Source organism: Sipha flava, unplaced genomic scaffold, assembly GCF_003268045.1.
Source record: "Sipha flava isolate LNK unplaced genomic scaffold, YSA_version1 276_pilon_pilon, whole genome shotgun sequence".
Taxonomy (NCBI): Eukaryota; Metazoa; Arthropoda; class Insecta; order Hemiptera; family Aphididae; genus Sipha; species Sipha flava.
Window position 1 is genome coordinate 142,689 of NW_020272941.1, and position 25,871 is coordinate 168,559.

Here is a 25,871-nt window from a genome sequence, read left to right on the forward strand (position 1 = left end):
AGCCCACAAGGCACCCTCCCTATATTCGCCACTGCATGATATATTTATTTTCCTTGCAACTAACTAGCTAGTACTCAGCAACATTTACTTGGGCCTCCAATATTATTATAACTCTGCAGTCTTTTTACAGTCTTTTATTACTTAAAATATAATAATCACTTATTAATATATATAAAATACTAAATAATTTATCATGAGAACAAACTATAATTTACAGGTTTAATACATATATATTGCAATTGATCGGTAAGGAATGGCCTATTTTTGGATTCATGAGGTGAGTGTTCATAAGTCGTGGAAAATCTGGTTGTGTTTGAAGTGTGAGGTTCATTCGTAGTGGGTGGGTAAGAGCTACATACGATGTTGTCCATGTGATAAAAAAAAATAAAATCTATGACAATTTTTATCCCGTGTGGTAGTTAGCAATTCAATATTCGAATTGCAAGGTTTGTGATAATAGAGAGCTACAATCGTCGGTAACCACCTGTCAAAGGAAGCAACTGCTTGCTTATTTGGAGCCACATGATAGTATTTCATATGTTTGGTGAATTGGGGTATTATCTGTGGTAGTTTGATTTGCGTTCGAATTGTGAGGTTTTTTCGTGCTGAAGTGTGAGGTTCTTTTTTTTGGGGGGGGGGGGACAGAGCTACACGCGATCTTCCTGACGTGGCAAGAGAACGATCTCTTTGACCTTGGAAGTCTCGTGTGGTGGCTAGCAATTCGACTGTTAGATTAGAAGATTCATGATATTACAGGGCCACATTCGTCGGTAACCAACTGCATAGAGTAGAAACTCAATTCATATTTGAAGCCGTACTGAAAACAAGGCAGTCTAATTGCTAGTGTAGAAATGTTGTAGAGCTACGATCGTCGGTAACCACATAGCAAGAGCAGCAACTCGTTACTTTTTGGAGCCGCACAGTAACTGATCTTTTGTTTGTTTTGTGAAATTTGACCTTTTCTAGAAGTAGGAAGGTTTCGGCGGTGCATTAGGACGTGAAAATAAGAAGTAAAAGGTTGGTTTGCAAATCGGACCAGTCCAAAAGCATTTAGATGTTAACATTTCGTATCGTTTATTTGTTTGGTGCTCATGCTTATATGCTATGATTATATGTGTAGATTGGAAGCATATCCAATGACAGTTTCCAAAGCAGAAGGGCCAAAAAACAAAAAGAAATGCTGTTAAAACAAATATAAGATAAGTTAATCATTATTGTAATATAAAAATTGAATTTGTAAAAAATAAAAAATAAAATGCTGTTAATCTAAAATTAAGATAAGTTAATAATTATTGCAATGTAAAAATTTTATTTGTAAAAAGAATAGCAAAAAAAAATATATTTTTAATCTAAATTTATAAGTTAATCATTATTGTGATACAAAATGTAATATCATTTAAAAAAAATAAAACGTATTAATATATATTTACGTGAAAGTATATGTATTTGTGTGTAAATGTGTATATATACGTATGTATTTTGTTTCATCAACTATCCATCTAATTATATTTTAAACCTTATTCTTTATGTGATTTATAAACGAAAGAGTATCATGTAAATTAATGTATAAGAAATCTTGTACAATAATACCATCTGTTGTCAAATAGGCAAATTAAAAAAATATGAACGTATTTATTTGTATACGCATAAATGTTAAATATAAACATTAATTATTTTTAAATTTAAACATATAACCTAACCATAATTCATTATAAAGCCATTAATACTGTCTTTACAATTGTAAAAATAAAAAATTGTCTCCAGTAGTAGGTAATAGTATTATTGTGTTTTGCCTATTAACTCTCCACTTTTGATCTCCGTTTTAAAATGTTTGTAAACATTTATATCATCCTCACTCTCGCAGAAGAGCGTTGTTGTGAGGACACAACAAAAAAATTTGTAAGTTGGTAATATAATTATGTGCATCATTCGGTTATATATCACGTCAAAAATAAGTTGTAACAGTGTAAACTATTAACATGTAAAAAACCAATAAATAACGGTTATTTCGATACGTGCACAGACAACACAATTCAAATAATAAAGGCATATCCCACCAATAAACTATTGAAGAATTGAATTAGTCAAATCCTCAAAGGACCGGTCCAAGGTCCATCTCGCTTTACTTCTGTGTATAACAGAGTCACACACTCTCACTCGGCGTTTTTACCCATAGCCCACAAGTGTGTGCACAAGGAGCTCTTGTTCCTATACGTGCACACCGATGGGAGGGCAGGAGTTCATTGTGATGAACTAAGTGCGATTGTTTTCCATTCATTGCTTTAAGTTTCGTGTCGTTTGTGCGAGTGCTGAGGATTTTCCATCATTAGCTTTGAATACGTGTCTGCGTCAATTGATTTCCACTTTCAATCTATCTCTACAATAATCGTAGGTAATTGGCCCATTGACGCATCGACTCGTCTGCCGTAGAACCATTGGTGCATTTAATATATGCGCCCTGGGGCAAAATAATTTTTCCTCCCTTCCCCTTTATCAAAAAAAAAAATATATATATATTTATATATAAATAAATTCAAAGCTAAGCAATAAAAAATTAATTTTATGAAACAAATTATAAATCAGTTGTTTTACGATATTGTATTAGATAATTTTATAGTAATACATATCCTAACGTTAACCGATTTTTTTTTCAAAGTGAATATTCCTTTCTTAAAAAAAAAAATATATATGTATATACATTTATATTAAATATAGAAAAAGGAATTAACACTTATTATATGCAAAATGATTAACAATACATGGTTTTTTATTAGATTATATATATTATATTTATTATTAATTATATATAATAAAATAATCGATAGCTTATAATTTTTTTCTTGACTTTTGAGAAGAAAAATGTTCAATAATATCATTAAAATTAATAGTTTTCGTTAAATCAGCTTAAATATTGAGGGTTGTTAATTAATTAAGACGATTTTCTCCCGTTGTTGATCTTAATTAAGTTTTGACCCTTTTTAATGTAGAAAATGATTTTTCCGTTGAACAATTACTTGAAGGTGTTCATACATATTAGCATCCTTAGACCAATATCAATATAAGGATATACTTCAACTAAACTATTTTATAACTCTTTTATAAATGCTAACATACATTGAACACTTTTAGGTACAATCTTATTCCTTTTGTAAACTTTTTAAGTATGACCTAATGTGAATATCGCGTTCTGTGTACCCGAGTCTTTATTATAAATAGGGAACGGATTTATATGTAAATGCATATTTTTATTAAAACGAGATATTTAAGATTCGATAAGAAATGTTTATGATTTAAATCATTCCTATTAAAATTATGATACTTTTATTTTACATATTTTTACATATTTCACTAATTTTTAAATATTTTTAAACATATTTTCATCATTTCATCATTCATACGTCTTCTTCGTACGAAAATACAAAAAATTATTTCAAAATTAGTTCCAGAAACTTTTATCGCTATTGGAAAAGCTCAAAATACTATGCAAAATGAAACATTGAAAATAATTTAATTTTAATTAAAAATAATTTAACAAAATTATAGTAAACGATAGTATGCAGATTGTTGAATCAGCGATTAAAACTCCTAAGCGGACCAATAGATGTCGTAAAAAAGAAAATTCATGCTGTTACAGAAAAAAATTCCAGGCAATATTGATTTTAAAACAATTAATGACATAATGAATGGCAGACAACCTTTTAAAAATTTGAAATTATCGCCTTCTGATAGTATGCACTTGAAATATGCTTTTAATACATCGGTTGATATGAAACGATAATTTAGCTGTTTTAAAAATATTTTGATACCTAATAGGCGACATTTAACATTTGATAATTTACAAGATATTGTAATAATTCAATGCAACAAATCTTTTTGATAATTTAATAATAATAATCACTTTTTTTTTACATTTTTTTTCCCCACATATTTGGATGTTTTTAGCACATATTTTATAAATTATACTTACATATATTTGTACATATTTCTGTATTTTTATTACATATAAATTTGTTCCCTAATTATAAACATTGAACGAAAATATAATATCTTATCGAATAATAAATGCAATATACCTATTTTGCTATTTTACTATTACCTAGGTGAATAGGTATAGTATAATTTTTTTAATTTCTTATTAGATGCTCAACAATATTTTTAAAATATTAAACAATACCGAAAAAGGTATGAAAATTAAAAAAATCAAGACTACATCAATAATAAAGGTTTTTAGAACAAAAATAAAAATAAATGTGTAATTGTCTGGAAATAATAATATATTTAAACAAGAAACATCGAATTTAATAATCCGATGGTTCGTTGGTTTACTAATTAATTTAGAGTTGAATTTAACTCATCTTGTATATACATATTTAATAATTTGCTAAATGTTCAAACTTAAGAGCTTCTTGTAGAAATTAATCTTTTAAAAAGTATTGAAGGTACATTCAAAGGGATATCATGGGATTTATATATATATGTGATTTGGTTGGTTAGCAATGGGAGGAAGATCGGATAATGTCCAGAAATTTCATAGTTGTCTAATATATTTTGTGGTTATACCAGTGACGAGTCATGGATGTGAAAGAAATTTTTCCAAAATGTCTATAGTAAAAATAAAATTAAGAAGCATCATAGTACACAAAAAAAGGCTCAATGCTTTATTGTTTTTATTTATTAATCAAGAGTTTTTGAGTAATATTAATGTTGAAAAAGTTATTGATGATTTTAAAAATGTTCCAACAAAAAGAAGACTTGTCCTTTGAATTATGTCTTATACTCTTATAATATTATAAAATATAGTATGCATTGTTTTTATGTTATGATGTTATGTTCTATTTAAAAAATGTGGGTACTGTATACTTATATATATATATATACACGTCATATATTTTTTTACCTGATTCACTACGTACCGCAATTTTTTTGAAAAATTGTTAAAGGTTTTTGTTCATTTTAAAATACTAAAATGTTAAAAATTGCAACCCCCCCCCCCCCCCCCGCCACAAAAATTACTGTATTGGGTGTAAAGTGCCTTTTTTGGTTCATTAACATATAGCCCTGGTCATAGCTAGGCTGCCACTGCGGATGAAGTCTAGTCACGACTATGGAGATAAATACAATTGTATAGATTGTATAGACTATAAAACAACATTAGGTATGTGAAACTATTTTTTCTTATATAAATCAATGTAATATATTATTCAAATATTTAAACATTTAAAAGATTAAAAGAAAAAAAAAATAATAGCATATCAATCATACAAATACACAATATTGTTTAGATGAGTGAAAATAAACTTTCATAAAGTGAGTTATTTAAAATAACAATCAAAAGAAACTTCCAGGTTGCAAAATTAAAAATTGATACCTACTAGATATTTGAACATACAATAAAAGATATAATTATATAATGAGTGATATCTCCAATAATTAAAATTGTCTATGCATACCTTTATCGGCTTATCACATTCTATCACTTCGATTTAAATTCGAACTTAGTCACCCTCATTAGATAACTAATTAGTTGGTTATTATAATTAATACTATTCATATTTCTTATTTTACTATTTCCAATTATAATGTCTTCATCGCACTAAGATTATAGATACCGTAATTGTTGAGTCGTTAAGCTTAAAAAGCAAAGGTTGCTTATAAAAAAAATAATAATATTATAAAATTGATAACGTACATAATATTTTAAGTAATGTTATAGCTCCGAAAAACAAATATATTGATTAATGATTTTCAACTAATAAGTGTTAAAAATATAACCACTCTGTAGGCTGAGGTATAGTACGGATGTCGTTGCCAAATCATGACAAATTACAGCATAGTCTTCTATCTTCTATAATGACATATAGCCAATTCTAAAATAATTGTCGGAAAAAACCTACCATAATCACAAAAAAAAAAAGAAGCATAATAAATGGTTATCATTAAGAAAGAGCAAACAGCTGCTTATGCAGATTAAATTTAGGTTAAGAATTCGCTGTTATCACTGAGCAGGGACCTGACCACTTTGGCAGTTTTATTTTTGAGAATGTAGCTTCATGTATTTTGATATAATGTTTGTGTGATCATTTCACATTTGTATGTTACATATTTTTAAGCTAATATTGTATCTCCTTACTGTTTAAGTATAACTGTAAACAATATTTTAGGTAATGTCGTCAAAGGGCCCAACAGTGGCTGGTTCAGACGGCTCAGATTTTTCTCATCGCCAAAAAGTTGCTGATCACTACAAAATCAGGTGCTTACTTCATACTTACATAATAAAAAAAAAATAATAAAAAATGTAATTGTGATTGGTATGCACACTGCAATTATTAAAAACAATTTTAAAGCAAATATGAATATATGTTGTAGTATATTTTATGATTTAAAATAATTTGTAACTATTGAATTTTTATTTAGTGTTCAGAACAAAAGTCGCCTTAAATACTGTATATTATTTCATTATTTACTATTCTTTCTTATGGTTGCAAAATTATGCCCTGACGTTTTGGATAAATTGGATATATTTGTATTAGAAATTGAAGAACTTGAAATTCCAAAGGTAATAAAAATGTAATACTGTAATATTTCTATTGCTTAGTTTATATAATAAATTCAATAAAATGCTTAAGGAAAAACATGACTTTACATTTTTAAAGAAAATAATAATTTATTTGTTCAGCCGTTGTTATGGGAATATTTATGGTGTTTGAGTTTGCCAGCTTCAATTTATGCATTACGTGCAATTAAACATAATTCTGTACAAAATATTTCTTTATATATCAAATGGATTATTGCGCTCGGTATTCTGCCAGTGGTCTATGCCTTTTTTACTTACCTGCCAGATGTATATACATTTATTACAGAAAGTCCTAATGAATCTATTCAACTATGGCTAGTGAGTATCATGCTGCAATGATAATGTTCAATAATATGCTCTAATATGACTTTTTGATTTCAGAATTTCCCTTATGGTATACTTTGGTATATATTCATTGCTCTTGCTATTCAAATTCATGGGTTTTCAATTCATTTTGCACTGAATTTGAAAACAGCTTGGACTGCAAGAGGTACAGCTCAAAAAAAGAAATAAATTTGTGACTCAGAAAAATCATGGTGATCTACAATAGTGTAATACTATGGGCCATTAAATGTACAATCTATAATTAAAATGTTATCATTATAATAATGAGAACTGCATTTTTATGTTAGTTGAACTGAAATGATTATTTAACTTTTATTATGAAAAGTTATATTTTTGAAATTTATTTGATCCTTTAAAATTACAAAAAAAGAGTACTGATCTTGTACGAAACTTGTTTCCAAGCATTTAACAATTTATATGTTCTATAATTATTATGCCTTACATATCATGTACATTTATTTTTATATTAGAATATCTAATTTTTAAAAGTTTTCATTAAAATTGGAAAACATATTTAAAAATTTATTTTATTATTTAATAAAACAAGAATTAAATATTTTTAAGATCATAACAAGATTTTATGTACTTGAAATGTATGGTGTAGATAAATATATTATAGTATATTCTAATAAAATCAAACACACATTTAACTATAGATCAATAAACGTATATTTATTGTTGTTTCATTCAAGTAATGACATTCTAAAAATTATTTGTTTTCTGTTAGTTATTGTTAAATTAAGTTTAAATATTTTATAGAAAATTTGTATTTTTTCAATAGATAGTTTTGCATTACTGTTAAAAAGTTTGATTTTCTTATGATATAATAGATTTCTTGATAAAAATATTATTTTACTATTCAAACTATAAATTAAAGATTTTTAAATAAAATGTATTAAATATATTTAATTGTTAAATAAAAATGGTATTGAAACTGAATTTAAAACATTATTATTTATTAATACTTAAATACATTTAACTTAATATTTAAAAAAAAAAAAGTATCACATTTATGTATCTATTTTGTTGACAGTTTTTATTTTTATCCAAAATGAATGAATGTAAATAGTCGTTTTATGTAATAATGACAAATATTAATGTATATGTGAAATCATTGATTGTAGAATTAATTTATTCTATAATCAATGGTAAAATATAATTTAAATGACACATAGAAAATAATATATAGTGAATCATCCATAGTGAACATAGTTGTGGTGCTTGGATACCTAAAATAACTATTTAAATACTATATTTATAGCTTATAGATAACTACATGAATTTATAAATAGTTATTATTTTTGAACATTTTTACAAACTATTAATAATATTATTGCTTACACAAGATTAGATAAATCACTCCTTGTTCTGTTAAAATTGTTTCCATACTAGCCTGCTATAATAATTTTTCCCCAAGTTTAATCGATTTAAGAATTATGTTAATGATGTTAATTTGACATCACTACATTAGATAAGTTTTAAGAATGTTATATATTGTATTGATATTGTTTATGATTGATTATGTTGTTATTAATGTTGTTTAAGTTATTTACAGTTTATCTCGGACATTAAATTTAATAAAAATCATAGAATAATTGTAATTTAATGAGCGAAATGGTAACAGATTTAAAAACGTTTAAGTCGGAAAACAGATTTTAACATTAAAAATAATGCTTCTTTCTTCCAGGGAACTTTTTTTTTTATCGTAGTGTGTCATAGATGAACCTATTCTCCACACACATCAGATGATACCATGTGGTAATTTTCTTTAATCTCATCAAATGTTGATTTGACGGAAAGATAATACTCATCGTCAATGATACTAGTCTAATTTATCGATCGAAAAAAAGGAATACCGATGTAATTCGTATCAAGATTTTCAAATTGCGGGCGTGTAATTTTTAATAATTTAACTCTACTGTAACGCTAGTGAACTATATTCTTGTGAGGTTTTTGCACCGCGTTTATAGCAATAGTAACTGAATTCTACCGTGTTACATACACGGGGAAGGAAAAAAATAAAAATAAAATAGTTTCTGTTGGAAAATGGCAACAACAGTGGCCCGGATGGCGGAGCACACCACGTAACGCGCTGTTGTCATGGGTTTGCGCGCGCGCATGACATTACACGCACGAGACACACAACGATGCGTGCGCGCGCGTGTGGTCACGAGAGGTGCAAAGCGAGTCCGCAATACGAAACGGACTAACGTTTCGATTCAGCGAAAAATAACAGGGGGGAGAAAAAAAATTAAAGAATCGGGGAAAAAAATTGGAAAACGCGTACAGAAAAATCGTTGCGGCAAAGAAAAATAATGAGCGAATTATTATGAAATAATAACGTACACGGGTCAGTTGCGCGCGTGAACGGGGGAATAGAAAAAAAGGAGTGAAAAACAAATCCTATGTTATATTCGTGGCAGCCGCGTCCAAACGGTTGGACGACTAGATGGCGCACGCATTATTGACCGGCGTTTTTATCGTTGGCGTTATAATCGCTTCGGGCCAACAATCGAGAACGGAGAACCGCGGGACAATGAGATTCGACTGTGGCGGCGGTATCGGCGAAATCGTGATGAACCGTTTCCGCATTTTCCGCTGTTAAAGGACACAGTTGTCCAGTCCACGCGTATATATCCGCCGTTCGAACGGGAGTAATTTGAACGGAATAGAAAAAAAAAAACGGAAAACAAAAACGTCGATGTTATGGGCGGCAGCGGCAGCAGCACTAGCAGCGGCGGCGTCTGTACGCGTTATACAGAGTGGCCACGGGACGCGTGAGTGAAGCCGGGCCGTGCGACCACACTGTACGGGCCGCCGTACATTTTTGTTCTGTTCAGAGTCTACGGGAGATAATCGGTGAGTGTGCGCGGCGTATTACTCGACCGAAATTTATTGGAAAAAGGGTATTGCATATACACGGGCACGTATGATTTTCTAGTGTGTGTGTGTTGTTATTTATTTTTTTCCGTGCGCGAGTGTTCGTGTGTGCGTGTACGGTTTTTGTGCAGTTTTCTCGTCGGGTTTCGTGTCGATTTCGCACCGCCGCCGTCGTCGTTGGTAATAGTTTTATGCCGACGCGATCAGACGGCACCACACATACACCATAAACATCGGCCCGCCGTCGACGTCGTCGTCGTCGTCCTGTGACCGTAGTCGTGACGGCGTTCGCGTGTGTGCCGATACCACCCGGGATTCGATCCGTCGTCGTCCAAGAGGTGCGTCGTAACCTTTTGCCGTCCTAACCTCGTTTCGCGTTCTCGTGAAGTTTTTTTTTTTTTTTTTTTTTTTTCGTTTCCCCGTTATCGAACGGCGGACGAGCCGCGCGCGCAGCACCAGCAGCGGCGGCACACCACCGACCGACCGTCCGACCAGCAGCGTAGAAAATCTCACACCAACCACACCGCTCGGTGTTCGTGTCGTTGGCAATGTCCGATGCCGGCGCGGGCCCCAACCCCGGAGACGTGCGCTAACGTAGCGGACGCGAGTGTTTCGTTGTTAATATGTACGCTGCCCGATTACTATGTTCAATATTCGGTTTGCCGAGTGCGGACGGCGCGGGCATTATAACGTAGCTGACTCGTATTATTATGTGCACTACCGTTGACGGGTGGCGGCGGCGGGGTGTTGGCAAACGTTCTGCTGCCTCTAACGCATAACATGGCTGCTACGCACGCGGAAAACCAGCCAAGCGGCGACGTGAACAATCGTGACCAAGACAGGCCGCTGGACGTGCCCGGCTTCCAGAATGGCAGCCACGAACAACAGCAGCAGCAGCAGCAGCAGCAACAGCAGCAGCAACAACAACAACGCAGGACGCCCATGAGTGGTGGCCTGGCGCCGGACTCGCCCAAAGGCAAACAACAACAGCAGGTGCCGGTCAATCATCACGGCTACGACGGAATGAGTAGTGGTAACGGTGGTGGGCCTCCTTACGGCCGACCGGAGCACGGTGAACAGCCGGCCAGTGGTGGTGATGGCGGTGACATGCCGAAGACAAACAATTTTGAACAAGCACCGCCTGATAAGGACGGCTATCCACCGCCTCCTCCTGGTGGTTTCCGAAACAGTTTTGGTCACCATCCACCTCCGCCAGAACAGCAGCAGCATCACGTCAATAGCAATGCTGAACCCAACAGTTTTAGCCAGTTTAGGCCTACTTATTCTAAGCCGATGATGCGTGTGCCGGGACCACCGGGTGCAATGTTTCCTCAACAGCGATACCACATGTCCGGTCAGAGTATATCTCAGCCAACTGGACCTACACCTACGCTCAACCAGCTGCTTCAGTCATCTAATCCAGCAACTCGTTATCAGAACAATTACAACAATGAGTACCCAAAAACTGATGGTTCTCAACCACCACCAGTACAGAACCAACAACATTACAACCAAAACTGGCCGCCGCCGCGACATAACATGCCACCTTTCCCTCCTCAACATGGCATGCCTTATAGAAATATGCCTCCATCGGTGAGTTAATGCTTAATAATACAATTAAAATATTACTTTTGTAAGACACTAATAGTAATGGTTCTTAAACAAATCTTGATCAATATCTTAACCGATTTTGTATTATACTTATGTAGACTTATTTATTGAATTTAACTAATTGAATAGACCATTTTCTGAAATCTAAAAATATCCATGATATGTAACTTATTAGGGTTTTCTTTTTTCCCAAAAATTGTTTATTTCATTTTGTATGTACTGTATACGTTTAACTGCTATTATTTAAATGTATTATTAAGTCAATAATTGCAATAGTCTTCATAAATTAAATATGGTTAGTATTATTAGGTAACTGTATAGTGAACATAAATAGTATAGTAACTGCTTTAATAATGATATACCATGTTATACAATATCATACCATTATTTGTTGACTTGCAATAGGTAATCTATTTTTCGAAGTATTTTATCATAAATTATTGGACTATTTGAAATATATATATTTGACAATATAATTTGTTCATTAAATGTGGAGTTATTTCACTTATATATTTCTTATAATATTTTCTTATTTTTATTTCAAAATACAACCGGCATTTGTTTTTAACTTACAGCAAGGGGTTCTTTTATTTTTAATTGTTACTAATCAAATAGTACTTAAATGAATAATTACTATCATGGTTTGTTTAAATTTATTCACTCAAAAACTCTTGATTTTATAACTTATTAGCATTAATGTAAAATTGCTCTCTTCCTGACATCAAGAATGTCATGAATATTGTGTTTAGTGAAGCAATTAAATTGATAATCAATTTATTGGCATAATATTATTAATTTTCACAATTTTATTTTGTTAATTTAAAACATCAATTAACGAATTAATAATTAAATTTCGAGCATTATTTACCTACATTATTTTTGACAGTGTGATATCAACCAACCTTAATAATCGAAGTCTGTTAAATTTTTGTTTAGATTATAATTTAATTGTATTTTTCTAACGGCCTTTATTATATTTTTTACGTCCATATTAAAAAAATTGAGATAAACAAATATAAGGAAATTATCTATGTGTGTATTTAAATTACTAACATTTTTTCTATTTATCAATATCGAGTTAGTTTAAGGATTATAATTAAAAGGAATAGTGGTAATTTCAAATACTTTATTACTTTTACTTTGTGTATCAAGTTTCCGAAATAATTATGATGTTATTTTAATTTCGATATTAATACAAAATAATTTTTATGGATAAGTCTAATTATTTTATTTATTTTAAACAGATATCAGATTAATTTATGATTTCTGCTATTTTATTTTGGAATATTCTCTAAAGATATCCCTTATTTCTATAGAATTTATGTCTGCAAATATTTTCATAACTGTTTGAACGATGTACCAGTATATTCGAATGCCTTTCAAATTAGGGACCCTTCAGCTATTAATAATATTTATCGTTTTGTTTACCGTTTCATTGTGATAAAGAAATGTATGATAATATGTTGTTCAAAGCACTTAAAAATATTATAGGTACTTCCATTTGATAGTTTTTAAATAAATTGCTTAAGTATTAACCAACTTCGGATATTTTAATTATGAATAAAGTTCGATAGTAAAAAAAAAAAAAACCGGGAAAAATATAAATTATTCAAAAGAGAAGAAACCGGCATTCGTTGTTGATAAATATTCCTTTACAGTTTTATTTATAATTATTAATTTTTTCTTCCGAAAAATCGGTATTACATTAAATATTACGACCACTGGTGGCAGTAGTATTATACTATTAAAATAGTACTAGTATAAAAAATGAGGGCTCCGGAACTATTTAATAGGCATCGATATTCGTTCAATTAGTTCGTAAAGGTAGGTCGTTTATTTTTCGATAAATTAAATGTAATCGATATAGGTGCGCTACCTCGCGGCGATCGAACAAGATGAAAAATCTGCCAACTTAAACACAAAAAGGAGAATAGTTTTTCGCGTTATTGCATTTTTTTCGCTTTCCGAAATTTCTTTAGCTCGGATTGTACCGTAGAGAAGTGTATGTTACGTATTCAACGTGCCTCGAAGTGTTTTGTATATATTTATTTTGCCTAGAAAATTCGATACGTTATTAAATTTCGAATTCCTCCGAACGTCTAAGCGACACGTTTTTCATCGGCCGTGCCTACGATGACGACGTTGCCACCGCTATCGCACGGCTCGTCTCGTCTCGTCCGTCGAATCAATTTGCCACATGGGTAGAGCCGCAGTGGAAGTTGGTTACACGATACATGCTGCGTACGGGTCGATAACAATACGGGATAATTTAATTTTACGCGGTAATTATCCGCCATGCGTGTGTGTACGCGGTATTTAACAACCAAATGGTCGTCGGTGGTGTACAACACTCGGCAATCCTATGTTGTACTCTCGATGACTTCGATCATTTTTCATCCGAATTTGAGAGTTAAGTCGGTTGCTGCGTGGCAATTTGTCTTAATGACTTCTACATTGTTTTCAATGAACCCTATACATACTTTCAATTTTAACGTAGTCGCAGATGACTGCGCGCAATCGTTTCACTAACGATTCGCAGCGTAGCTTAGAGTCAACTTAAATATGTTAAATTGTTCGACAAGATCATAGGGGTTTGTACTTGGTGTGCCCGGGCACCCCCCGAAATGTTGTAAATGGGACCCTCTATTTTAACTGATGTTGCTCAAAACAAAGATAATTCTAAAATATAATAAAATATTTGGTAAATAATAAATATTTCGTAATAGTAAAAATTAAACTAATTTTTCTAAATTTTCATGCAAATACTTATTATGATAATTTAACAGCTATAATTGACTAAAAAAGTACAATTATCTGAGCTCAATGATCAAGATTCAAGGAAAATATATTTATTGGGACTTGTATACCATAATTATAATTTATTAAATATACCTACACATTTTGTTAAGATAAGGCCCAAAAATATTGTAGGCACCCCCTTAAATACAAGGCGTGTACACCTATGGACAAGATTACCTGATGTGGGCAAGTGATTTCCGACCACTCCCAAAAATAAATTTCACTAGTTCGTTAAAAAAAAATACTTAAATATTTTGTAATCAAAATTGTGCGTCGTGGTGGTGGTAGTAGTGTCCAAACTCTATAGGATTTGGATACCTCAATGATAATTCGACCGTGACTCATTTGCGAGTGCAGTAAATTCACAATTTCCAATCGATAAACCTGATATTCGTTAATTGTATGCAATAAAAATATAATAACGTTTCCAATTGCATCGACGGACCGCCACCGCCGCCGGTGGATGTATATTAATTATATTAATACGCGCGATAACGATTATTATTCTATTATTATTATGTATTGTCGGCCACACGACAGTGAAGGCATTTCCACACGTCTCCCCGCCACTTACCGCCTGCGCGTGTCCGGTTTACGACAAAAACCAATGCCGCCGTCGTACACACACGCCCGCTGTGTACACAATACACGTACGTACGTGTGTATTTACCATTTCAATGTATGTGTGTGTGTGTTTATGTATTTATTTATATAAATTAGAGTCGCTTAGACGGTAATTGATTCATTCATTAGCCGATCGGAATGCGACCAAATATTTATTTTTAGCGTCTCGCGACTCGTTTGTGTTCGCCTCCGTCCGATAACCGCGTGTTAATTTATAAACGTCGTCGGCTACATTATTATTTTATTAAATATACTACGATTATATAGTAGTAGTAGTATAACTACTACTACTGCTACTACTACGTACTATTACTACCACTACCACCGTCGAATTATATTGTAGTCGCTAATGTAAATCATCGTACTTTTTCGGGATTGTTTTTTTGTCGTGGCGGTGTGCGACGTTTCGCGAATTCGATTTTTCCAAATTCATTTGTACGTTACCATTATTATTACGATTATACGTAAGCTTTCGGCGTTGTGGTGTTCCGGGGAAGAGGAGAGACCGAGGAAAAATCGGTAATTGTTTTTGAGCTCCGGAGGAAGTAATATGAAAATAAATTATTATAACGCGCGCGCCGCAGCACCGAGCCTTTCCAGTCGGCGTCAATGGGTTTTTTTTTTCCATTCCCGTTTTCTATCTCTCCCTCTATCCAACTCCGGTGTCCGTATGTGCGCGCGCGTACACGGGGCTTTGTTGGAAACGAGCTGACGCTCTACGCTTCGCAACAGCGGCGGCGGCATTCACTTCGTTTTCCTATCGCGCTGCAGCTGCGTATTGGGTAGGATATATGTTGTACGGTTTGCGCGTGTACTATATATATATATATATATATATATATATATATATATATATACATGTATTTTTTTTATTTCTAGCGTATACACCGCTCGACGCCACGCCACGCCCACAGTCCCGCAGCGCTGCCATGTCGTGCACTGGTGCCGCGTTTGCGTTATATAATGACACTGTGGCTGCCCAAATGGCAACCTCGGGTCGGCAAGGAAAATCGTATCGTGGGGGCCACTGCGCTGCGTTGCGCTGGGAAATTTTCTTATACATTACGGACACTTTCCTCTTTTTCTCTCTTAATACACGTTTCGAGTTAAAAAAAAAAAAACCGCTTTTAAATCATTTTTCCTGTTTTCTGACGGCGATATAATGTTATTTTACACAACCGAAATAATATTACTGTTGGTGATACAATAACTTTCCACTCTTTTTTTTTTTTTTTTTGCTATTCAATACTGCGCAACTATGATCGTTTTTTAATTATATGTTAAAAAAAAATACATAAATGTTGGAATAATTCTAATGAATTGTAATGTCACATTTTCAATAGTATTTTTCACATAGAACGATTTTAGTAATTTTTCTATTCAACTTATAATTTTTATTGTTTGAACTTATGATATGTTCCGTTAAAATAATAAATTTCCCTGGTATATATAGTTGGTTTATCTCAAGAATATTCGATTTTCTTATTTATTTTTACTTATTATTCTTCAAACTGTTTCAAGTTTTTCTACGTTATTAAATCCATTTGTTTTTGCGTGGAATGATATAAAGTAGTTTACTAGAAGTATTGGGTTATTTTATTTTCCATGAAGCTCGAGGTAGTCTTGAAAGTTTTGTTTTCGTTATTTTATTTTCAAGTGTTTTAGTGTTAGATAACTGATAAGCAACGTAACTGAAAATATATTTATGTTGATTAATAATTATCACTGGAAAAATAAAATAATATTTAATAATTATCACGTAACAATGAATATTTTCGATCACTATAATTAATTTCATCTAATAGTCTTGGGAATAAATGCTTATTACACTGGGCATTATTATCTATTACTTACATCTTATCAAAATTATTAAAATATGCAGAATAATAAGTATAAATCGTGGTTTTTGTACTTTTAGTAAAGATTTAAAATTATTTATCAGATAATGTATGAATCAATTAAATAATATATTTTCCTGTTTAGCATATTTTTAAATTGAAATCAATACATTGAAGATTTAGTAGTAATAAATCATAATGTAAAATATACAAATAAATTGACAATGATACAGTTCATATTATTTTATATATTATTTTATTATTAAATTATTTAATAATTTTATTTTTATTTTCACGATTCCCATTTTTTAATTTATCAAAACTATTTTATCTTGTAAATTATCACCATAATAGTTTACAGAATGTTAAAAATCTATTTTATTAATTTGAAATTTGAATTTGAATTACGTACGAGACATTAAAAACTAGTCATTATGGTTTTTATGTTGAATGACAAATGATATTTCTCATACTTACTATTTAACAACATTAAATATGATTAGGTTGTATTCAAAATAATAATATTTTGGAATTCAATTTAAATATTTCTTGTCAAGGATATTTTTCTATTATGATAATTTTTTATCGTCCTCCCATAGTAAATACAATTTCATTAACTATTGATTTTCAATATATTGATATCAAACCATAGTTTTATGAAGAAATCCAGAAGTAAATAATTTTTCTTAAAATATTAAACAACTATTTTCAGAGTAACGATTAATTAATTATAATTTGAATAAGAGCTGTAAAAAAATTTTATCTGGAAATAGATATTTTCCCGTTATGAATGATAATACCTATCTTATTATTAAGATACTTTTTATTATCTACAAATGTATTTATAAATAAATCGAATTAATCATTTACCTAATATTCTCTTTATGTATAAAAAATATATTTTTACGTCAATTTATAAAGGTATATTACTTATTTGTAATTTTATAATTAATAGATTAAAAAGGTAACTTTTAAAAGTTATTTTTATTTAATTTATTTTTTTATTTAATTAAGTAAAAATTTAAAAATAGCAGATGCAACAAAATGTTAAATTATTATCACTATAGGCATTACATAATATTATATTATGTAGAAGTAAACTATTCAATCATTGAAAATTTATTTTTATTTGTTCAGCGTGGTGTTTTGTTAGTTGGTAATTTTATCTTTCTTGTAAACAATTTACCATGGTATATTTCATATCTTGATTCCAACGTCATAGATATTTGCAAAATTAATATCATGGCATATTTGTGGTTGAATATTAATTATAAATTCTCTTTCATGTTATTGTCTATTGGCTCGGTATTGATAGCGTACACGTTCAAACACTATACCAGTTTTTTGAATTACTGGTGTATACGATAATGACTATGATAATAGTAATTGAAGAGTAATTTAATGATATATTTTGTAAACAGAAAACTTTTTGTTTTATCAATGAAATTGTGCCCGTTAGGCCATAGCAGTTACGTACAATTACACTAATAATAACTTTTTCTTATAATAATCGTCGGCCAGTTTAGGAAGTTCAATTTTCCTTCAAGAATTCCGTGATCCGTATTGAGTATTACCGTAATTATCATTGACGGGTTGTCATAGAAACTCAGCCGACCGATGTCGGTGAACCTTGAGAGTCGTATAGATAGATTATTAGCATGCCATGTACTTGTTATTATATTATACGTATGCATGTGTTATTTGTACATAATATTATGTGTGTTAAATGCGATAAGTTATCATCGTGATGGTGATGTCATCGGTACCGACGATTAGTCTAAGCTGCTGTTTATTATTCACCGTGTACCTATTATCAGAATGGACAATCGTTCCAAATGAAACGATCGTTGTCCGAGCTCGCGAAATCCTGTCAAAAACGACACAGATTTTATAATAAATGTATCCGCTTATTTAGGTTGTTATATGATTCGTTACAAATTTCGCAGTCTTAAATTTCGTAATTTCGAGTGGTGGTGGTAGTTGTGATGATGACGACGGTAGTGGTGGTGGGTGATGACGTTTGATGTGTACGTTGTAGACGTGCAGTGTAACTACTACTATCCAGTGTTATCGGCAACATAATATAATCATTTTAAATCGTAACATAATCATTTTCTAATTACAATTGAACTAATCATTTTCTAATTACAATTAAACGCACTCAAGTCTCAAGTTCGGCGTGATGAATATCTTTTGCTTCGTGCCGATTTAAGAATGTACATATATTAACGTATATATTTACGCGCGTATTTGTCGACATTATATATATATATATATATTTTATTATATATATGTTTAGGTCGTTAGCGTTGTATAGTTCGTTATTGATCCCCTGCGGCCTTTATAACGTCGGCGGGGGCGACTGCGGAAATGCACATCTATCATTTCCGATCCTCGACTTGTGTGTATTGTGAGCCTAGTTTATTAACCCAGATTGTAATATATATATATATATATATATATATATATATATATATATATATATAGGTATAAGTATATGTATATGTATATGTATAATATGAGCATAAATGTATACACGTGTGTGTCGAAAGAGACGAGAGTGAAAGAGGAGAGAGAATGGGTTTGTTTATTGTATGCCGCACACGCATTATGTACGCGCCCATGCCCTTACCCAACAACACCACAACAACGTGCACACGTATACACACGCGAGCGCGCAACCGGCAAGTGTAAATACATTTTTTAGATAAAAAAAAAAAAACATCGCGCGGAATATTTTGGTCGTTTTATTTTATTTTTAAACATAATTGTTGTGTGTTTACATAGGCGCGTGTGTGTACGTTCGAAAGCAAAACGGTCGTGTCGTAAAAACGGATACGAAAGGAATACGAAGCCTCCTCGCCATCCTTCCCCCTCCCCTAGCAGCACGTGCCTTGTCCACCGCATAAGACAAGCGCCACGGTGGTGACATCGTAAATCGTTCGCGTTTCCATACACCGCGCGATCGTCGTTTGTAAAACTATTCGAGGCATTACCGCCACCGTTAACGCTTCCTTCGTATCCCTCTTGACACCGGGTTCGTGTTATGTGTGTATCGTCGCGTTTATACAACGACCCATCTCCGATGTCGTCGGTCATTTCTACGTCGATGAAACGCTCTGCCGGTGGCACCTTCTCGTTCGTGCTCGTCGCGTTTATTGTGCACCATCGCGTAACACTTTTCCCGTTTCCGAGAACGCGCGCGTTAACTATGTCGTCGTTCCGATCGAGACGAGTGCAACGTATTCCGATCGCGCGTACCTGTTATTGCATAATATGATGTTGAGATAATGTTGAGACACGTTTTGATCTGAACGCGGCGACGACGCTGATAACGTTACTACGACGGATACCACGTGGGCTCAAAGGTCTTGGAGAAAACAATACTATTAAATGATAACACCTGCTCTTTATAATATATTCGCTTCTGTGCACAACTGTTATAAATCGGGTAACGTGATCAACTGTCAATTACTTTGGTGTTTTTTTATATAATTATGTGAGAAGTCCGCACAGTCAATTATATTTATACACTTGGCGTTTCATCGTATGAAACTAACAGAAATTACAAATGTAACTACTGGTTTTTATATATTATGTATTATATTTTTAATGAAATGATTGAGTATCACATTATCGAATGTTTAAAGTTAGATGAAACCTATTTTTAAATAAAATTTTAACATGTTCTTCAAATACTCAATAGCATGTACATAACACATTTAGCTTAAATTTGTAAATAATATTTGTCCAATAGTCAACGAGAATGTCTTTTAATAAAGAAAAAACCTAATATTTTTTTTTTCGGAAAATTGTATAATTTTCAATATTTATATCCTACTCTGAAAGATAACTCTTGACTATGTGAATAATGTGTAATTAATGAATACGTACGTGTATTTATTAACATAATATAAATAATGTAAGACATGAAATTATAAATGATCATTTTACCCTCTACTTACGAGAGTTGGCTCCTATTTATATGTGTAAAAATGTATTTGATAAGTATGTAATATACTTGTATTAAGTGTCCAGGTAGTATTAGATGAAATGAAAATACGAGCCTCTATATACAATTATTTGCGCTATCATCTATTCATAAATTTTTGTTAGCAAATAATTAAATACCTAAATAATATTATATGATATTATTTTATAATATTTAGATAATTATTTTGACGAATAACTAAAGAATATGTTAACAATTAGACTAGGAATTCATTTCACATGTATAATTATTATTGACTTAATTATCTGTATTGTAGGTAGAATATTTCCGTTATTGTATTGAATTATCTACTATCGGATAAAATAAAAACTATATCAATTATAGTCAATTATTGTCGAAGTATAATGCTCAAACGACATTACTGTGTTACTTAAAATTCATCATGGTGTATGGTGTTACAGCAAGTAATATTTTTATATTACATTTTCGATAATTTTTTAAAAAACAAGTATCCATAAGTATTTGGATTGACCAATATATGTTTCCTAAAATAATTATTCTGTCAGTCGTTTTGAGAAATTGTATTCTAATAATTAAGTTCTTGGTTTCATCTATCTCGTGTAATACGATTATTGTTGGGTTACTATTATTATCGTTGAACGACAAGTGTAATGCTGAGTTTACCAAGTATTAGGAAATGAGAGGGAAGATTTAATGGAAAACGATTGTTTTTATTTGTATTGTTCCACCGAGCAATTATCGGATTTATTATCGCATACACGTGGTTTGTTTTCATAATTGCATTAGGTGTGTGTGCATTTATATATATAATATATAGACACGCACACATACACGATAATGGGTCATTAATTATTTCACGTTAGACCCATTAGGGTCACCTTTTCCGCATCATCTAGTGTGACGACGTGTTCGTGATTCATGAATGAAGATACGTCATTATCACATACAGAATCCACAGTTTAGCGGCTTCGTAATTTTATAATCCTTAAATGTTCCCAGTTCCCGCGATCAATGTGTTACCCTGCCTATTACTATTACGTTGCTTGCACCCTTATCCCTATGTTCCTTTCACGACTCCAAATGTCTCCTCCACCACCCCGTCTATAACAGGTTTCGCACTAACCACATAAACATGCATTGTGCAAAACTTTTTAACTCTACCCTCCGCTCAATCGTCGCTGTTGCCGTGCTTGTGTATAGTTATATTTATACACACACATACATACATTATGTATATGTATATTGGTGCCTACCTGCACAAAATCCTTTTTGCCCTCGTTTACTTTTCTGTTTCTCTCTCTCTCTTTCTATCTCTGTCTAGAGGTGCCTTTCTCTTATTGTGTTTATTGTCGTCTGTTGACCCCAATACCACCAAGGTCACTATTTTCCTCCCTATTAGTCGATCTTTTCGTTACCACCCAGCAGCAGTATGTATAAAGTTTTCTATTTGTTTTGCAGGCGAATCCCAGAGGACCGACGCCTCCTCCGTCGCCCGGTCACCAGACACATTATCCACCACCACCGTCTTCGCCTACTGGATACCAACAGCACCATCGGGTACCACCGTTGCACCATCAGTATCCTCCTGGACCACCTTCGCAACAACAACAGCAGCAGCAGCAGCAGCAACAGCAGCAGCAATCGCAGCTACCACCGCCTCAGCAACAGGTAATTGTTATTATTATAAAACATGTAAACAACGCCTTCGCTTTCGCCTGGGAGATTGACCTAGAACCATACGGTTGTTGTTGTTTTCGGGCGCGAATAAATATTACACTCCGATTCAAGACTTATTCTGGGAATGGGCCAAATCATCTGAGAGATCTCGGCGGTATTTGGTACGCGATCATCCCAACAACAACAACAATAATAATACAACTACGGAGATTTATTGTGTTCCCTTTCTATTTATAAGATATAAATAAAAACGGCTGTTTACAAGGAAACGTCATTGACCTGTGTGTTATAGTTTTATGTCGCCCGGTCGACTTCAAATAGAATGGTAATGGTCGTACACATCGATGGGCGGTCGGTCGGCGGTGGTGAGGCATTATCACTCACAGCTGATCCTCTCCTTGCCGCTTAGTCCTGGTTAGCCGCCACCCATTACGACCTTGACTTCCGTGAAATGTTTTCTCGTCGGCCCCGAAATGATATACCACAATAAACGGCAAGACCCCAAAACCCTCGGGATTGTCGTCTACTCTTGCTTTTCATTCGCAACCCAGAAACAAGCGTTAATTATTATTATTTGTCTCTACTACTCATGGTATTTAGTGTTTTGCTCTATACTACTACTACTGTTACCACAACTACTTTTACTACTACTACTATTACCACCAATACCTAATTACTACTACTACTACTACTACTACTATTACTACTACTATTACTACTACTACTCTTCATTTCCACCGGTACTGATCGTGCATCACAATTATTGTTACTAATGTTACTACTCTATAACCGATTATACAATAATGTGTATTCGTGTGTATAAATGATGTACATAATAATATGTACGTGTACGGCGATGTGAATACGTACGTGTGTTAAACGCCACCGGTTTTCCGCAGGCGCCTTATGGCAGCTACCCGAACCAACAGCCGCCGGTTGATCGTCAATCGCAATCGCAGCAACCTCAACTTCCTCCCCAGCCACCTCAGCAACCTCATGCCGGTCCGGGGCAGACGACGTCTTCGCCGGCGTCGGCAAGCCCGCCGGCCTTACCTCCCGTACCGCAGGCCCAAAACGCCCAGCAACATTCGTCGCCGACGCCGCCGCCTCCACAGCAGCCTCAACAGCAGCCACCTCATCAGTCTCCGCCACAGGCTCATCCGGTGAGTTATTTGACATTTTCCCGGTAAACGTAACCGTTTGTTTCGTTTTTAAGTACAATTTATTATTATACCGGTTTGATCAGAACGTTAGAGTGGCGTTCGCTTAACGGTGAAATAACGGCTTGGGACGCTTGTTTGCAACGGGAATAGTATTTTACGTAATTCAATATGCTGACGTTGTGTAAAAACACAGAATTGTCGAATTATAGTTGGGTTGCTGATATGTCGATTAGCTAAATTGAAATTTAACATTTAAGTAAAACTTTTTTATAATTGGAATGTTATTGTCCTGAAATCACGTACATAAACATTAATTTTATGCTTTATTAAGTCTCGTCAGCAGTAGGGGCGACAAATGTAAAACTTTTCTTTCTATTGTTCGTGGATTCAAGTTTATTTTTTGAAACACATTTTAAAGATAACCGGTTTGTTAATGAAACGACTAATAATATGCATTCTAATTTTAAAGTAAAGTGTTAGAACTTTGTTTATTATTTAACAATTTTAGGTTTTTCATCTTAATATTCGCGAGCCCATGATATTTTTTTCTTAGAATTTACTTTCTTTTGTTTAATAAATGCAAATGATGATATTTTACTACCTACTACTTTCACAGTGTTGTTTGGTTGGTTGGTTCATGCTTCTTTTTATAATGTTAAAAAGTCACGTGAAATTATTTCGAAAATAACTGTAAGTGTTGAACAGATTATAATTGTTTTTTTTTTTTATGGAAATAGTTTATTATACTGTTTTTTTATGAACACTGAAAATGTTGGTAGTTTATCTTATTTAAGTTATACTATTCTATTTAAAAAAGTAAGTTCATTAGGCGCTCGTTGGCTAAATATTCAGAGAATAAGCGTTCTTAAAGTAGGACTTGTTAAATGTTAAATTTTGAATGTTTCTTAAAAATTTTTTTTTTTAACGTATGTCTCAAATTTTAATTATTTTAATCAAACAAAAATTATAGAAAGTAATGAATTTAATACCCTTTGGTGAAGTTTGAAATATTGTGCTGCCTATATATAGGTCGTGGCCTTTAAAATTTATGGTCGTAACTGGTTTGATATATACTATTTATCTCGATATGCGACGGGTTTGGTAAATGTTTGTCGAATAATTCTTATATTTTAATAAGTACAGTCGCAGAATACATTTATTTAATTTCGTTTGGTTTAGTCGCAAATGCCGAAAGAATTCGTATTCTACTGTTGCATTTCATTTGCATTAAACTGTAATAATATTGTAGCCCATTGTATGTATATGGTAAGTATACATATACCCGTTTTAATTCAGCCCGGCTTTCTAAAATAATTCAAATATATTGAAGGACACCTAACTACAAAATAACTATCGTGGAGTTAATAGGAATGTTTATAGTTTTAATGTTACGATTGTTATGTAAGAATTAATGTGAAATAATGAAAACAAAACGCCAATTTAGCGGTAAGGGATTAAAAATGGTTTTAAATCGTTAATGCAGAGGAGAACTATAGTATTCGTTACAGTAAACGTTGAAGTATTTTAATGATTTTCGGTGTTGGTCAAAATAATTCTTTATTAAACGCGTGTAGGTTCTATTTTTTATTTTTTGCCCTACCGTCGTGTTGACAATTGATTAGGGTGCAAAATAAAAGGTGAAAAAAACGAGAGCAGTGGCGGGGTAGTGGTAGTCCCAGATAAACTGAGAAAAGCATGAGTCGGTCACGCGCGAGAAATACAAGTAAAAAAAAGCGCTTTTTTTTCATTCAACAACCCGTTCACTTCCTCGGGGTTGGGGGCGAAAACAGTTATGTCCGTCCCATTATTATTATAGTTATTATTGCAAGATGCCGTAAGTTATACATTTGTCAGTAAAACGAGGCAATCCGGTTTCTACCGTTGAATATGAAAAAAAAAAATAATAATAATAATAATAACGTATAAATTGTGTTCAATATATTAACGAATAATAGTAATAATAATAACAATAATAATAATAATAATTATTGTGCTCGCCATGAATGTACACGCGTGTTCGTATTGTGCGTGTGTGTAATATGTGTAAACCGCATAGTATTTCGTGTACATTATATTATTATACACACGAGCGTGTTCATGCAGTCAGTGGTCGGGTTGGGCGAGCACGCCGCCGCCGTTGAAATACACACAAGTTATTATATCATGTGCAAAGAATGCGTCGTCCGCGGTGTAATAATAATACGTGTGCCGGGTACGCGACGTCGTATATACTGCGCCGCGTTCTCCGAGAGCGGTCGGGGCTCGGTCGGCGGTCGGCTCGCCGTCCCGAGCGTCTATTATTTGCGCCGTTACCCCAATGCCCCGCCAAGTCGTCCCCGAACACGAACGAACTGTTAGCAGCGCGCGCGCGCACACACACACATACA

General features: G+C 32.9%; 2 protein-coding genes across 5 annotated transcripts in view; both read left to right on the forward strand.

Annotated features, from left to right (window-relative positions):
• The first annotated feature begins 5,984 nt into the window (after positions 1–5,984).
• Positions 5,985–7,211, forward strand: LOC112685435 (protein jagunal). Its single transcript, XM_025557314.1, has 5 exons — positions 5,985–6,090; positions 6,162–6,250; positions 6,415–6,556; positions 6,677–6,892; positions 6,956–7,211. The coding sequence occupies exons 2-5, from the start codon at positions 6,165–6,167 to the stop codon at positions 7,085–7,087; spliced, it is 576 nt and encodes a 191-aa protein (XP_025413099.1). The 5' UTR covers positions 5,985–6,090; positions 6,162–6,164; the 3' UTR covers positions 7,088–7,211.
• Positions 7,212–9,460: 2,249 nt separating this feature from the next.
• The window catches only part of LOC112685436 (trithorax group protein osa), a 38,102-nt gene continuing 21,691 nt past the window's right edge, over positions 9,461–25,871 (forward strand). For 2 of the 4 annotated variants that reach the window (XM_025557317.1, XM_025557318.1), the window contains exons 1-3: positions 9,461–11,392; positions 22,103–22,312; positions 23,221–23,484. In XM_025557317.1, coding sequence (XP_025413102.1) covers positions 10,580–11,392; positions 22,103–22,312; positions 23,221–23,484 — 1,287 coding nt within the window. In that variant the 5' untranslated portion in view covers positions 9,461–10,579. The remainder of the gene's footprint in view (positions 11,393–22,102; positions 22,313–23,220; positions 23,485–25,871) is intronic. The other 2 variants (XM_025557316.1, XM_025557315.1) reach the window with 2 other exon arrangements.

Bases quoted from the DNA above. Each gene is read 5' to 3' on its own strand.
- LOC112685435 (XM_025557314.1), top strand. From the start codon at position 6,165: ATGTCGTCAAAGGGCCCAACAGTGGCTGGTTCAGACGGCTCAGATTTT. The intron at 6,557-6,676 runs GTAATAAAAATG...TTATTTGTTCAG, and splicing joins AAGAACTTGAAATTCCAAAG to CCGTTGTTATGGGAATATTT. The intron at 6,893-6,955 runs GTGAGTATCATG...TTTTGATTTCAG, and splicing joins AATCTATTCAACTATGGCTA to AATTTCCCTTATGGTATACT.